This window comes from Neodiprion pinetum, chromosome 3 (assembly GCF_021155775.2).
Source record: "Neodiprion pinetum isolate iyNeoPine1 chromosome 3, iyNeoPine1.2, whole genome shotgun sequence".
Taxonomy (NCBI): domain Eukaryota; kingdom Metazoa; phylum Arthropoda; class Insecta; order Hymenoptera; family Diprionidae; genus Neodiprion; species Neodiprion pinetum.
This window is the reverse complement of record NC_060234.1, coordinates 38,839,915-38,856,539: the sequence shown is the minus strand read 5'-3', so window position 1 is coordinate 38,856,539 and position 16,625 is coordinate 38,839,915. Positions and strand designations below refer to the sequence as shown.

The 16,625-nt window shown below is 35.6% G+C and overlaps 1 protein-coding gene across 24 annotated transcripts in view; it reads right to left on the bottom strand.

Moving 5' to 3' along the window:
* Positions 1-7,813: 7,813 nt before the first annotated feature.
* The window catches only part of shot (dystonin-like protein short stop), a 173,189-nt gene continuing 164,377 nt past the window's right edge, over positions 7,814-16,625 (bottom strand). For 14 of the 24 annotated variants that reach the window (XM_069134147.1, XM_046615848.2, XM_046615859.2 and 11 more), the window contains 8 exons: positions 16,477-16,622; positions 12,817-12,976; positions 12,505-12,630; positions 12,197-12,374; positions 11,620-11,682; positions 11,080-11,199; positions 10,362-10,424; positions 7,814-9,790 (listed from right to left, as the gene is read on the bottom strand). In XM_069134147.1, the coding sequence (XP_068990248.1) occupies positions 9,625-9,790; positions 10,362-10,424; positions 11,080-11,199; positions 11,620-11,682; positions 12,197-12,374; positions 12,505-12,630; positions 12,817-12,976; positions 16,477-16,622 (1,022 nt within the window). In that variant the 3' untranslated portion in view covers positions 7,814-9,624. Of the gene's footprint in view, positions 9,791-10,361; positions 10,425-11,079; positions 11,200-11,619; positions 11,683-12,196; positions 12,375-12,504; positions 12,631-12,816; positions 12,977-15,198; positions 15,306-16,476; positions 16,623-16,625 lie in introns of all 24 variants that reach the window. The other 10 variants (XM_069134153.1, XM_069134154.1, XM_046615881.2 and 7 more) reach the window with 6 other exon arrangements.

The following is a 16,625-nucleotide window of genomic DNA, read 5'->3' as shown; positions in this document are numbered from 1 at the left end:
GCATACGACACCACTGCGATATACACGGCATCACAAGGAACATGAGTCCGTCCTAAGAAAGGGCAACGAATGTTACATGGTTCGTGTGGCATTAAACCGAGAATGGGGTCGTTACATGCGCACTGCGTGGATACGCCTAATTTCCTGTCCCAAGTCGTAAATCAAACGCCGTTGACAATAAAACTTATTTCAACTCACCCCGGTATTTTTCATCACCATAGATCTCTCGAGACAGTAGCGAGTATTTTAAAAGCCAGGTTTCATAATAGCTACATCAGTTTAGTCATTTATATATAATATGCAGTTGGAACCAAGCAGTACAGGAAGCTGTGTCTTTTGTTGTAATAACGATACTGAATACGCCATTAGTAGACGACACTGGTAGTATTGTTTTTCGAATAATAACCGTTGAACAAAACCGATGTAATTACAGCTCAATTTGGGAAAAAAACAGTCCCTTAATAACTGACTAAATGACGTGAATGGAAAGTGTTTTTTTCTTTTTTTTTTTCTTGATTATTCTTTACCTGAATACTATCCAATGTACGGACGACTGATTTCGAAGCGAAGATATAATTTCGTCGGCTTACCATGGATTGTAGAGCTTTTGAACGAAGGCAACTTCACAATAGCTTATTTTTAACAGCACAAAAATTTCCAAGGTCGAGTACGGTCTTCTGGAAATCGTTTTACGGCACTTACTTTGGTTCTTCCTATAACTCATTCACCACTCCAATCGAACCATTAGCAGGACTCTGAAATTAAAAACAATTTTAGAATCTGAAAGGAGGAATTTTAGGAAGGTGCTAAAAACTCAATCATGAAATAATAGCAGCTGCTAATTTTGGCTGAACTCTTCATTGAGCATAATACTGATAATTCGGTAATTAAAAAATTCTATTGGTTTATAGTAATTATACATCGCATAGTGAAACCAAATTGAAAGATAAGCTCGCCAAGCTTGTACTGGATAATATACTTTGGTCCCGAAGTGTCCAACTTTGGCAACAGTAACTGGATATAACTTACAAAGCAGCTTACGCCACTAATTACAAATATCTACTTAAGCTGCATATCACTTCAGGAAGTTGTAAACAATGAATGCAGAAACATTAATTATTGTTCTTAGGTTCAAAGTTTCCAAGGAATTTCGTACAGAGAAAGTTATGAATCTATGAAGCCGAAGAAGTTTACATCAAGAATTAAACCGTGCCTTACATACGGCTTGAATCACAGCGACAAAGTTTCTTCTTCCATAAATCTTTCTTCTCTCCGACAGGCTGAATGATTATGTTACATAAACGCGACGCACGTTCAATATTCTTATGGTCATGTCATCGTCGCAGTTTTTTTTATTTATTCCCTACGATAGAGTAGTAAATTTTCGATTTTTTGATTAAATTTCTTACGTTCGCGATTCAGATACCGAGCTGTTATAAAGCCTGAGTATAAGCAACTTTACATGCTGTATCCTAATTTTCTATCACCTTTGCTTTCGTACACGTATCACCTTCGTTCTATTTCAATACGTCACTGCAGTGTCAATATATGAGAAGATGAAAACAATATCCCCAAATCTTCCTGCGAATCGTGCGTTACAAAACAAATAAGAAAACTCTATCTCCGCTTCTCTGTTCTTTCTGGGCAAAGGGATTTTGGCATCTTTTTATAAATCTACTAGTATATAGATCCTGCAGTTGTTGCTATTTTCTGAGAAATTCAGACAGTTATTGAGTCTGTCGTTCGCAAAATACCGCGCCTCTGTATTCGCTGTTTTACAAAATCTCGTATGTGAGCCTTCTCCGCCTCTTCCTTTTACGAACAGCCCTCTCGTTCCAGCCCTCTGGGGAATCCATAAACCAATTTAACACATCTGTTTTCTACTGATCTATACTAGCGTTTTTCTTCAACAGATATTTGTGCAGCATGAAAGGTTTTCTCTCGATACCGTATTGAAATTTCAGTAATTGAAACTGAAGAACGGAGAACAGAGTTTACCAAGCCCGATTGAACAAGAATGTGAAAAAGTCACGGGAGTGTTTTTCGTTGATGAAATTGGATGAACAGTTTATTTCGAGTCGAGATATAACGCAAGGCTTCGATACTTTACTGTCAGTGCCGAGCTTTTTTGTCACTCTCCAACTCCGTTGCATCGGCTCCTAATTCCCCTTTTTTTCTACATCGCGAATTTATTTTTTGGTCATGTGATTCTATTCACCATCCTACAGGGCTAACGGTGTCGGCTAAGACAGATTACCAACTTTCGTATGACTTTCTGAGAGTAGTTTAGGCTTTCAGGGTGGCATCCCGTCCCTCTCCGTCTGTTTTTTCCTCCTTTTGCCAGCTTACCGCAATCTTCTCCAATCTAAATGCTGCAAAAAAGCTAGGTCAACTTCTGTGGAAGTAATAGCCAAACCTGAGCATGAATCTAAACATTACACGATCAACGACGAGCTTGGAAACAGTATTATTGCACAGTGTCACAATTGGGAACGGTTCTGAACCACGAGAAAGGAAATTACTCGAAATAATGGAAGCGTATATTTTTCCGTTCTTGGTAGGTATGTGGAGAGAAATTTCCAAAAATACTGTGTATTTTGCGTTACGAAATTCAGGGCAGACGGTGTAAAATCGTTACATCGCCCGATGCACGGTTTCGTTTTGACTTTGTTAAAACATTTCGGGAGCGTTCTATAATTGAATTTCGAATGTAATTCGAAATGGACAGACAACCGGCATTGATCTCGTCAAGCGATCCAAAGTTAGACTGATTTATTGGGATTTATTTCATAAATCTCGTTTGAACTGGTAATTCCAACCGAGATCGCTCATGCTTGTATATTGGCCGTAAAGATTAACCGAACCAACAAATTCCATGACAGTTGCCTCTGTGAAGTGGATTTATTTTCTGTCTGCACCTATAAAGAACAGAAAGAACTCCAGCGTCACGAGTTTTAGTCAACTTTTTTTTTTATTTTTAACCGACGGATTTAATTTTCTCTCTCCGTGACAGAAGCGCTTCTGCTTATTGTTTCATTTTACCTGCCTTACAAAGGTATCCTATGTAGCAAATGCAAACCAGACTCATTGTCAGCTGCTGTGGTTGCGAACAAATCGTCATCCACCCCAAGAAGAAAGGGCTTTGCTTAATTATTCTCCTGTTATCGTCGCGCGTAAACTTTCAAAAGGGGTTAGGCCTTTATTTCGCTAAACTTTGACGGCACAGGTATAGCTCTTTATATGAACCTGGAAAGTTCTATACATTGAAAAAGAGTTTCGTCAGCACCCAACCGCAAGCAGAGTTCAGCCAGAGAGGAGTTCCAATTTATGAGAGAGTACGACTCGATGTGTTTCATCGTATTACGCCCCTCTCCAAGTTACTCTGTACTTCTTTCCCAATTGAACCAGTCTGGATGAGTCTGCACACTTGAATCCATGACGATGATACAAAGCCTAAGAAAAAAGTCGATACTGAATTTAGACGAAGGCCAGAAAAACTACTGCGACATACGGCGACAGACTCGCGGACAAGTACTTACGGACTTCGTGCTACTTAAGACAATGTGACATTGAACTATAACTTACAGTACTGCAATATCATATCGATGAGCACGATTGTAATATAAGTGAAGAAGAATCTTTTCGCGACGTTACGGAGTCTTTCGCAACTCCATACAGGCGAATTTTCAACAGCTATAATCTGTAATTTCGAGAGGCAGATTACAATTTGACCCAAGGTGATGCCGAAAGAAGTCACGTTTTAGGTGCGGTGAAACTCCGTAAAGATGCAGATAAACGTAGATATAAATTTCAACGTAAAAACATTCAATCATGATATTGAATTTTTTTGCGGTACGAGTTTGCTGTCTCTGGTGCAAAAAACTTCAAGAATTATTCTTCCGCACTGATACGTCTTACAAGACCGTTACTTTGCCAATTGAACCGTGAGTTACATCTACACGTCGTTCTCGAGATTTTCTGCTTGGCAGCATTCTTCCCATAGCGCACAATCAATCGAAAGAAGTTCGATTAATCCGCATTGCGAACAATTTCTGGTACATGTAAGTTTTCATTGTGTGTTACTTGACTTTGAGAGGTTCGAGTCTTGCCGAGCGAAGGCATCCCATCATTTCTACGATGAAAATACAATAACGTTAATCCACCAACCCTTTTACATGATACGCTGTAGTCAAGTTTGTACCTTAAATTGGAAAGGTTCTGGAAACACTTGCAGATCCTTATATCACCTTGATCAGACCTCCTGTTTTTCGTCTCTTGGTCGACTTCGTGATCTCCGTTGTTGTTCCTCCTCTGCAGTACGTCACTGTCTGTTTTTCCGTGCTGTGTCCCTTTCAACCAGTCTCGGAAAAAATTTTGGTTCGTGTACGAAGAAATTGTAAGCCAGAGAAATGTATTCACTTTTTGTATCTACCTCACCTCTCGTGATATTATGAACGGCTTCAAAATTCCGCCAAATTGCTTTGTTCAAATAAATTCCATCTTAACTCGAGCCGACTTTTGGTAGCATAAAGCGAGTCTCCGATAACAGTTGACGACTTTTTCCTTCTTTCTTTCGCCCAGTGACCTCTAAAATGGCAAATAAAACCCGCCGACAATAAGAGTCGGACAAAGAGACGAGATGAGGATTGCAGAAAGAGATGAAGGGTCACGAAAAGAAGTATGGAGAATAGAACCCGCTGCAATTTGCTTTCTCGCATTGTTACTAATTCCGAGCTTATTGTCAGCGTTAGAATCCTATTTAGATCGGAATGATTTTTCTAGCGATGAATTTGTCACATGTATCTTTTTTTATTTTTATTTTTTTCCTATTCTATTATCTACCTGCATCGACAGGGAAGAATGCCATTCATTTCCAAAGAAAAAGGACTGGACACTGCTGAACTTGTCTCACGACTTAGAAACTTGACGTAAACCAACAGGAACCAAACAACTCGATCTCTGTAACAATCTCACAGTAGCGATGAAACGACTTAACTTTGACGGAGTCTGAATTCGTTTTCTTAATTCGCGAGGAGAAGACCGCGAGAAAATTCAGAACTTGTCAAAAGAAAAGCTTTCAGCACGAATGGAACCGTAACAGTCAAACAACGAAACTACTCGGGGGTGGAAATTTTGGGTGGCTATCTCGGGTCGCGGCTTTGTAACGAATCTAACCAGCCAAACGACGGACCAACGCGTTTACTACCACGAGGGATGAATATAGATCGTATCGTTTGCTGTGGGTTTGACGACAACCCGCGGGACGAAAACCGGAGATGAAGCTTACCGACGCGGGATCATCGGAACTTCGAAATCAGCTGCAGGATGTTTTTTACTTTTCGAGGATTGACATAAGAAATCGTTCATCTTTCGAGAATGCAGAGCAATATAAAATATAAAAAAATGAGATTAACTTTACCCCCCCCCCCCCCCCTCCCTCTATCCCGCTCACCCCTCTCCGCTATCTTGAAATTACCGACGTTACGTATCTACACGTATAAGGTATTTATGTACTTGAGAATCAAGCATCGTCAAAGTAATTTAATTCACTCAACTGGAATGCACGTACAAATTTGTTTCCGTCCCAGTTGGCGTGTACGAAAGATTCTTTATAATTAAAAATACGTGAGTGAGTACTTTGATGTATTGGGGTTGCAGGGTGTTAAACGACCGATATGTACAACAGAGGCTGTAATCTCGTTGGTAAATTGAATTCTAAAAGTGTTCGTTGTCCACACGTTGAACTGTTTCATAGACTTGTCGGGTTCATTCTCTATACATATACGATATCGCTCTATGCGCCGAATGACGCGGGATTGAAGAAATTCCCATCAAATTTTTTTCGGAATCTATGACGAATATATATATAATGCTAACGAATATATATAACGAATATAACGAATATATATATATATATATATATATATATAAAATGCTTGTATCGAATTCCAAAAAATTAGACAAAAAGGTAACATAACTGTCAACATTTTCTGAGAATATGCGATTTTTTAGCTGATAATTACGGCAGCGGTAAAAAAAACGATTAAAAATCCCGAAAATCCAATGCTTTTCTTATGGGAAAAAGCAAGACTTCCTAGACGTGGGTAAATATGGAGGGAAAATTTTTTAAAAATTCGGACATTTTTTTTTAATTATTTCGAACCAATTTGGGGGGTAAGACCATTAAAATTCGATTTTGCCCTTCTTAAGGACAGGTCTAATATATATATATATGTATATATATATTTTTTGGGAAATTGGTTCGTGATCAACCGTCGCATGATACGAAGCACGACGATTTCTTGTATAAATAAAAACGCACGCTTTCAAGTTGATTCTTAATCAAACGGATCCAAATTCTCTTCCGTAGGTAAACGAACAATCGTTAAGTTGCCACGAATTTCGGTCATGCAAAGTGGCGGCACTTATTGTTAGCTCTCTGTGCTCACGATCAGCCGCTTAATTGCGCGAGAAAAAAATTGGATCATTTATCAGGACCCTGGCATGATTACATAAGAGTGCCGTGTCATGCTTCTTACGTATCCGAGACACATTGAATGGCATATAGTATACAAATAAACAATCGGGGGAGACGGACAAGCGAAAGGATCGACATCCTCTTATTATTAAAATGAATGAACTAGAAATATCGTATTTTGTTATTCATCACCTGATTTTTTTTCCAGCTCGCCGAAAGAAGTGTACAATGATTCCGGTATCCAACACATGATCAGTAGACGTCAACCAACAGTGGAAGGTATACTGCAATTTCTAAAGGGAGATGAATAGTTGCTTGCCACATTTTTTACCTGGCATTAGGTTTTAGCGACTCAAATAAAAACCTAATAGGCTTTAGGAAATTTTCTTGTACAACTCCACATTCGTATAATTTATCTGAGGCGATCAGTTAATTATTTGTTTGTTTAACCTGCACGCAAATACGATCGATTTTACTTCTGAAATATCCGATTTTTGAAACTTACTAATTAATTAAAAAAATCAGGCACTTTCTCGAAAATACTTCGAACCGAGATTGATAGGGATTTGGTCAAAATGTTTGTCGTTTCAATGAGGACAGATTTGATAAAGGTGTGGTGAAAATGCAGAATGATTGTTCGAAATTACTGCTTGGCTGATATCAGATACTTCATGAATAATGAAGCAGTAACGATTAGTTAATAAACGGCAGGCATGTAGGGTATTTTATTATTAATGAGGCATCGGCTTCGCTAGCAATTTTCATAAAACTGAAGGCTTCAACGTAGCAAAAACTGGTGTTTGCGGAGGTGAGAAAGATGTTGGAACGGATAACCATAAGTTCGGTAACCAGAGAGCCAAAGAGTGAAGTGAGCTTTCAGGTCTGTGTTTTTAAAAAATTCGTCTTAGCAGTCTTCCATTTAGAGCTGTCAAACCAGCAACTAAAACAAAAATATAATTATTTGTAACAGTGTCAAAATGAGAATAGTTACGTGAAAGGAAACCAGAACATCATTCAACAGTCAAAATTTCTTATCGACTATTTTATTTCGTATTTTTATTTTTACGTAAATCTTGTTTTAATTGTGGATCATTCATCGGGTAGACAAAACAGAAGCTTTCGCAATCGGACGTGTCACATCTGTCGCGCAGTCTTAGCGGAACTGGATTTCAGGTTGAATCAAGTGCGTCTTAAAACAGTGAAAGATATTTTTAAATATATATTTTTTTTCACAGCGTTATTAGCGATGGTACAGATTTTACAGTAAGGCAAAACAAAATATTATATAAATGATGATTGTTAATACATTAATTATATTAGATAATAATATTAGGGTTTCTTCTATTATATTAATTATATATTTTTTTATATAAAAAATGGAAATGTCTTTTTTTTTTTGGTTTTATCTAAAACCGCACAGGCAGGCACGTTTTTTTACTGTTTCAGACAAAACCGTCTTGTCTTATCTAATCCGTAAATCTAGCAATATCCTTGCCAATGTTGCGTTATGATGTCGTTCGAATGCGGCGTCACAACGCAGTTGAGAACAAATTATTTGTATAATTTGTGCAACGTAAACGTAAAGCTAAGTTTGATTTTGATATACTTTTCATTTTTCATTCCCCATTTTTAGCATCGAAACTTGCTAACATCATTTAACTTTTGTAAATAATTTCGCGATAGAATAAGAGAACCAACCAATATTTACATAATAAATTCTCTTTTTCGTAACATTATTTTTATAGGAGTTTTTCACCCAAATTCTCTTTTGCATAAATTCAATTAATTCCATTTATTTTTGCTTTTTTTCTCATCTTCTTTATGCAATTTTGAGCAGTCACGTATCTTTCGACAAAAGAAAACAAAAATAATAATAGTAATTAAAAAAAAAAACTAACAGCGTTCTTCTAAGTATATATAAATATAGAAGATACAACCTATTTGCGACAGAAGAAGAATAGTGGCATTAAATAATATTCGGTGAATATATTAATATAAAATTAGGAGAATTATTACTGAATATTGTTACATTTGTAAAAAGAATACCTAGGACAACTAGATCAAGTTTGTTAATATTAACTCTTTGACGAAGAACGTGAGTGCGCCAGACTTAATTATCTAATTTGTTAAAATTAATATGCAATAAAATGTAAACATTGTATCGTAGAGAGAAGTTTCCGTAAATTAGATGTTTATGTGTTGAATACCCCGAACCGAAACTTCACGCCATACGCTACAGATAATTACACCTTATTCTCTACCTAGCTAACTAATTTTAGTCGAACGTAAAAAAAAATAAAAATAAAAAAAAAACACTCTACTGGGTTGGCAATATATTCCAAACTGTAATGTCACGATAATTTCGTTTCTCTGTGTTATTCTTTCATTGTGAAGTAAGCTAAATCGTGTTTAAAAACCACAAGAAAACAAACTATTTTAGACATTCTAGATGGAAAGGAATTACTTTCAGAACACATCACATGTATTTTATTAGTTACCTTTTTTCAGTTTTTTTTAAATAAATAATGAGATAACTATTTTAAGCTCGAGTGGTGTCAAGACTAAATAAACTCATACTTTTTCTTTGTATTCAATAATGAATGATTAGTTTAAACAAGGATTCTGCAAAGCTGATACGATATTAATTAGATTTAAGTATTAATAATTGACGAAATGCGCGTTTACCCCAATTATATTTTCAATATAATTCACGCAATCATCATGTATTTTTTTTTTTATTAACGCGATATTATGCCTCAATATAATTTCATAACTATCTAATAATTGTCTTTATCAGCCTATCTTTGAATACCTTGCATATAACAGTACATTGTTTTCAATTTCTTTGTTAATTTTTTTTTTTTTTTTTTCCCTAATTCTTTGCGGACAAATAGTACAAGCAATTGAAGAGTTATGGTGATCTTTGATCACCAAATTTGCAAAATTATTTTTTACAATGTAAAGTCCGATGTTACGGACTTTAAATATATTTTTTCGTGGTCTGCAACGTTTATAATAATGTTTTTGCTCGTTTATAGAATCCAGACTTCCTACCAAACTGGGATATACTTTACACGGTAGTTTCTAGTAATCTGTTAAAAAAATTTCTTTTCTTTCAAGAGCGCACAAGCAGTTAATTATGCTTTTTAAAGCCTGAACGGAGCCCGTTGCTCGATCGGTGTTGGCACCTTGCCACCTTTTTTTATTCCTGGAGTTGAGGATACAGACGTATCGGATGCCCCAGATGGTTTTCGAGCGAGTTTTGACGTTGGCGGAAGTGGCGTACTGGAGCCGCTGGATGGTGTCCGTGTCCTAAATTATCATTTATAGTATTAACGACAATGAAATTTCTGATGGCACCTGTGTTTACAATGGCAATCACAAGTAGTGAAGTATGTTGGAATCTGTTAGAATTTTATACTGTAAATATTCCAGTTTTTTTGTACACGAAAAATGTTGTACTGGATTATTTATTTGTACATGTCACGAAGTTTGCTGCTATTTTTGTTCAACAATGAGTACGAGTGAACTATGTACAAATACAAATTATAAACAAAATTCAAAAAGCTTGACTTGTAAGTCAAAGTGTAGTATAGCGACATACATTTCATTATAGTTTTTTCCATACAGCAAAAGCCTGTTTCCACCTTTCGTTTGGATCCAAAAATCGTACCCAATAATGGTATTCTGAATTCATCAGAGCAAAAGTATGAATCCATACCAAATATGAAATTGGTAGAAAATATGTACATCAAATGAATACATGAATGTAAAAAATGCTAAAGATAATCTGACCAATGAGTATTTACTGCACTACTTGGAAATTGGGGATAAGTTGGCCGTACATTGATCACTTTGATTAATCAATATTTCCAAATTTTACCTATTTGTTTGCCTGACGGTCGAGGGGATGTTAGTTGCCGAACTTGTACGGATGGAACTGCTCCTGAGCATTGCGGAAAGAAATTGTTAGTGTTAATTGACAGAAGGTAAGCTCAAAGCCATAGAAACTCATTCTCTAATTATATATTCTGAGAAAAAGGTGGTTTCTATTATAGTAATTTATATACAGTAGCGTTCTACGAATCAACATCTAAAATCCTGTATATACAGATAGTCAAATGACATCATTCCACAAGAGACGGTAAAGCCGATATAAAAAAACAAATCATCACTCAACGACACAAGTCACAATAATCTTAGCATGCAAAGTATCTGTTGAATCCACTTCAAGCTCTGGTTTTCAAAAGAAATAGTACAGACAAGCATGACATCAAAACTTGTGCATGCATTGTCATGCTAAAATGTGGCATAACGTATTCATTGAAATCTGGCTATGTTTACAGCCTTCTACTTCTATTTAGTATCAAGATTGATTGCATATTTCAGAGAATGTTATCAAAATTACAAAGATTGTCAGTTCAATCTAATTTGTGTTTAGTGGTAAACATTTATATTTTGTAATGTAAGGATTTTTGTCAAAGATAAAAGACTGCAAAATGCTCTCAGCAAAATCTGTGTGAATATTCTAAGCAAGAAAAACATAGTAAACAGCAAGAAAAAAGAATCTATTTCATTGGAAGACATGCGATCAGGCATACCCAGTGGAATCAGTAGAAATAGTGGATTGGTTGCTTTGTGTTGAATGAGTTGAAATATTGCTGATTGTAGACTGGGGCGATTTTATTTCTGGTCCAACGTAAACCGGGATCCTAGAGCGGCTAAACCCATCACCACATTGAAATTAGTTTTCCATTATATTAATGATGAATATTTACATTGCATAGTGTGTACATTGCAGGTGTACAAGATCGAAGCACATTTGGTATTTATTATAATAATGCATGAAGATTCATGTTTTCATAAAACAAAGCAAGTTCAAAGCAAATTAAAAAAAATTCATAATATAAATTTATAATGCAACGAGTAATACCACCACCAACACTGTATGTTTATGGACCGATTGCTTTCTACAATAGAGTAGATTGACTGCCTCGTAATGCGACATTTTCATAACAACCCTCAGCTTAACAAATACACTTTTTTTGCAACATATAGTACACAACCCGAACCCGTGTATAATACATGATGAATAGAATCATCCGTGAAGAATCAGGTAATATTTTATCATTGTTCTTTACCTAATTGGTGTTCCGACACCAGACAGGGTTGGTATACTCGATGCTCGATTCATTGAGCCGAACCTAAAAATTTTATTAGCTGCGTGTTAAGGCCTGTCAATTCGTTATTTATCAACCGTTTGTTGACTTGTATAACCGCCATCAAATTTACTGAAGATTCAATCTCGGAACAATGAATTATAAAATGAATGAAAAGTGATTAAAAGAAAAATGGTGTGGTCAGGATACATATTGAAAAATCACACTGCACAAAATTCAGAAGTCAACTTAGAAATGCATATATTGCATGAGATAACTTAGTCTTTAACCCATACATTGTATCTGCTGTATTAATGTCAATTAATAATATTAATGTTTCTAAAAATGTTTGTTAAGTTAAAGAGATTGTTATTTTTTTGAATATATAGGGTAAAGAGGGATTTTTTTTATAATGCTTATGCAATAAATGCAGTTAGCATGTTACGTCATTAATACAAGTAACTAAAGGTAATGCAATGACAGTTAGTCTTCTTTAAATTGTTGCAGGCTTTCTTTACTTCATAATTATGAGTACTGGTGAAGAAAATCCTCTACAAACCTGGAGGTTGCACCACCAGCGGGGCTGATGAGGCCGGTAGGTGTTCGTGGACGTGAACTAGATCCGTTAACTGGAGCCCCTAGTCTTCTACCTGAAATACTGTTGTGACGACTGGATGTTGGCGTATTACCTGTGGTACCCACAGTTCTACGTGGAATGCGACTTGGTGTACCTTCATCTGCGAAATTTTAAAAAAACGTCTCATTTGTAACACCTGTCTATCAAGTTGTTCGTAAATATTTCAGAAACTCTACCAAACACTTTTTTTCTCTGGTAGCAAATAAAGGTATTATGCAATTTATGCTTACCAGTACTGTCTAAGGATTGAGTTGATCCATAGCGGCTTGGAGGCTTGCTACCTTGTCTGGAAACTGGTCGACTGCTCGGCCGACTCGCTGGTCGAGATGCTGGCCTGCTTGACGGACGGCTTCCTCCTGGAATGAAAAATTTGTCACATAAAAATAGATATCTTCGTGAAACATTTAAATATACAGACATTCACACACGCTCCATTAAAATTGAAAGCTTCATCTGATAAAATGTTTCGTCAATAATTGGCACTTTAAATTGCGATGTAAAAATTTCGGTTTTTCAAAGCATGAAATGAATAATCCATTTACCTGGGGTTAAAGTACTTCTGTAAGGTGTACTAGTTTTTCGTGCTGGTGGCCTGAAAGAGCTTTCGTTGTCGCTAAGACTGTCAGGTGTTCCGGCGCTCAACGAAGTTCTCGATGCACGTGTTTGACCCATAGGTGTACTTCGTGCACTACGCTCTCTCACCTAGACGTGGTAATTAACAGATGTTTCAATGATTTGACTTAGTTTGCATCATTAGAAGCTATTAGTTAAGCTTTTACAGCATAAAAATGTACATATATAATCAAATAAAACAACTGAAATTTAGAACAAAATTAGTCGAAATTATCATTCAAATATTACTCATTCTTCTTAACACATTTTTGTTAACTGTGACAGTCTACTACACTATGATATTTTATTATTTATTTACAGCAGTAATTGATTGGAAGTAAGTATTGACATTATATACTTCGCAATTGAAATGCTTTATTTTTAACTTGCGATTATGAAGAAGCTCTTTTTTCTTACGGAGCACCTAACTCAGTTGTATAAATTAGAACCATAATTAAGTATGAAATAGAATTTTAAGCTAATGTGTATCACAATCCATATTTACTATAACAAAACGGATCGTTTATGAATACAGGTATATTTCCGAAGTCAAGAAATTGTTTTCAGTACTATTATGCTTTCATTACTAGTTGTATTATACTTTAAATGCGTTTAATTTGGGACTGTTACTACAGTGAAGAGAAAATCATTTGCTATCAGTTTATTCAATGTATATTGATTGATATGTCCAAGTAATAATATTTTTGGAAGTATACGTCAATCGTCACTTAGGTACTATTGTTAAAACAAGTATATTCATGTTGGATAATTTCCCACTTTTTGACATTTAAAATTATAATAAGAAGTGGAAAAAAATGTTAATTAAAACTGTATGTACATACCCACTGCTCGTACTACTTGACGTTTGAAAAGGCTCAATTTTATTTATGGTATAGCGAGAATATATGACGTGTCAAGTAATACTAGTAGTACCAGTCATAGTAGTAGTACTGGTATTATATACATTTTTTTATTGCTTAGAAATAAAACTAGGATTTAAAAAAAATTATAAAAATTGAATATGAAGATGTTACTGAGATATCAATCTGATCAACTTATGTGATCTTAATTCAAAATAGGTCAATGAAATACTTGAAAAAAAAAAGGTTTACTACTTTTTACCATAATTAAAACTGAGAATCGGAATCTACCAAATACATGCTAACTTACCATAAGGAGCTGGGAGAGATACAGTAGTTTATGGTGATTTGAGGTGTCTCCGATCAACGCCACTATCCACGCATTAATACAGGATATAGTTAAAAAGTTTGAAAAACAAGAATATTCTCTACTCAATTTATAGTCGCATTCTAAAACAATGGGCAAGTTCTGTAATGGTAGCATGTCCAAGAAATAAATGTTTCCAAACATGCTGTGAAATTGGTTTTTATCTTTGAAAGTCCTTGACAGTATCTTACAACGTCAATAATATTGAATTTCTTTGCCACTGTTGAACTTTTCCATTGCACTGCACGTTGAAATTTTCATTTGAAAAGAGGAAACATAAGAGCAGGCCCGAATTTATATACCACTAAAGGAACTAGTCGATGTCAAAACCAATACATGGAAATTCTATGATCGTTACCCATCCATGCTAAGAGTCCAATATGGGTATGTCCGTTGCTTAGGACGGGAACACAATAGAAGGAAGTATTTCGAGGCATTCAAACAAATAGTACTCAAACCAGGTAAATAATAGTGGAAACAAAATAAATCAAAATAATGCTATAAATGATTGGAATGGTGATTCATAACATACATTCGATTCTACACAATCAAACAGAATACATTGCACAAGTATCTGCGTATTACAGATAATATTGAGCGTTGATAATACTATACCGCAGTATTTCCTCAAAACCACAAACCCAAACTTATGTTGTTACTCTCAAGTTTGCTTCGTCCTAGAATTACCACAGTAGAATTTTTTTGGACATTTTTTTTGCGATAAATAAATAACAATTCTAATAAGCTATGATGCAGTCTATTTAATTAAGTTTCACAGTTGGTCAACTAATAATTTTCAGAAAGAGAATAATGAGTTTGGCTGGAAGAAATTCTATCTGTTACAAAATTGATAAACAATTTTCATCATGTTCAAAATTATTTGATGTGTTCATTGACAAGAGCATGGCAAAAATTTCACATAAATTCTACCCTGGTTTCTTTAGGATCACAATAAACAGGAAATTTGCTAATAATTCACGCTATTTTAGTAGATGCAAATCGCAGGCTCACACGGACAGCAACGAAAAACAAAACAATAAATGATCACACGGACGACAGAATGGAAGACAGAATTCATTATTTACCCAGTGGTAAGAGGGTGCGTGCATGTGAAGAGGGTATGAGCACGGGAGATCCTCCTTTTGCCTCAAACTCTCAAATATCGGCATCAGCTGGTTCATGAACTCCTCCGCTGTACCATAAACCAAAAGTTTTACAATGCTGTGTCTATTTTGTAGAGTATCTCTCTGACGGCATATTGTTAAACGTTGTTTTTTATTTTCCTATCTGATTACAAACTTCCAGAATGCTATTCTTGTTACGGTAAGCTCATCAATTAGATATCGATTATCAATCATTTGGCACTTATTGTCAATAAAATGAATTCGACAGTGAACATTCAAGTGTGAGAAATAATGAAGATCCTGAAGTGTTATATTTATACTTGAATTTGTGTCTTGAGTACAAAGAATTTGAATCATTATAATGCAAGTATAATTAACGGCATTTGGAAGATGGTGTAATGTTAATCAATGTCTGTGAGGATGCTACCATAATATTTGACCTGATCATTCACACAATTAAAGAAAGTGCATCTGTGCCGGTTTATCAATATTTGTGGAAAAAAAATGAAACCTATTCAACTTAATCATCACGCTGAAATCACATCTCCTGAGGTTTTAACGCAATCTGTGGTGAGTGTTGTCCTGAAAATGATATACCAACGATATTCTTTCCTTACCAATAGTACCCAAAAACTCTTGAGTTTATCATAAACACGACATACCCAAGTGTGACAAGTCATAACAAAGCAACTACATACAACTACCAATATACGTATACTTATCAACCGTGCTCATGCAAAGTGATCCTGCAAACTTGTAATACATGAATAATGTACTCACCAGAAAATGCTGAAACTTCTTGGGGCCACGTACCTCAGTTAGAGAGAACGAAGAGATTGTGAAAATGCGATGAATATGCGGTGTGATATACGTCAGTTAAATTAGAGAAAAAAAAAACTCGTTCATGAAAGTGTGATAACATATTGAAACTTGGCAAGAACCTTTTACTCATCTGTAATTTAATTGCAGTATTAGCAGTTCAGTGTAATAATTGTTTTGTTGAAAATAAATCAAGCTTTCATACTTGCCAAGTTTAAAATGAAATTATAGGTCGTAGATATACATGTGAAAAAAATTTATTGCGCACGGAAATAAATTTTTTTCAAATGGTTTCTTCGGTCTTTAACTGTCAATATCGTTGCGATTACAGTAATGTGAATGAGAGGCAATGGATCAGCAGGTTTGATTTCTGATGCTTGACCGTGATGAAAGGATATTTCATGGGTCTGTCATTATTACCTTAGTTATGGGCCCAGCAGAGGATATTGGCGTACGTTGCAGGGTCGAGGTTGGACTCGGTTTGGACCTGAACGCTGTCATAGTCTGGCTGACGCCATCTGCCAGTATGAACTGTTCCCGTAGCTCAATGTTCGTCCTTCCCTTGGCTA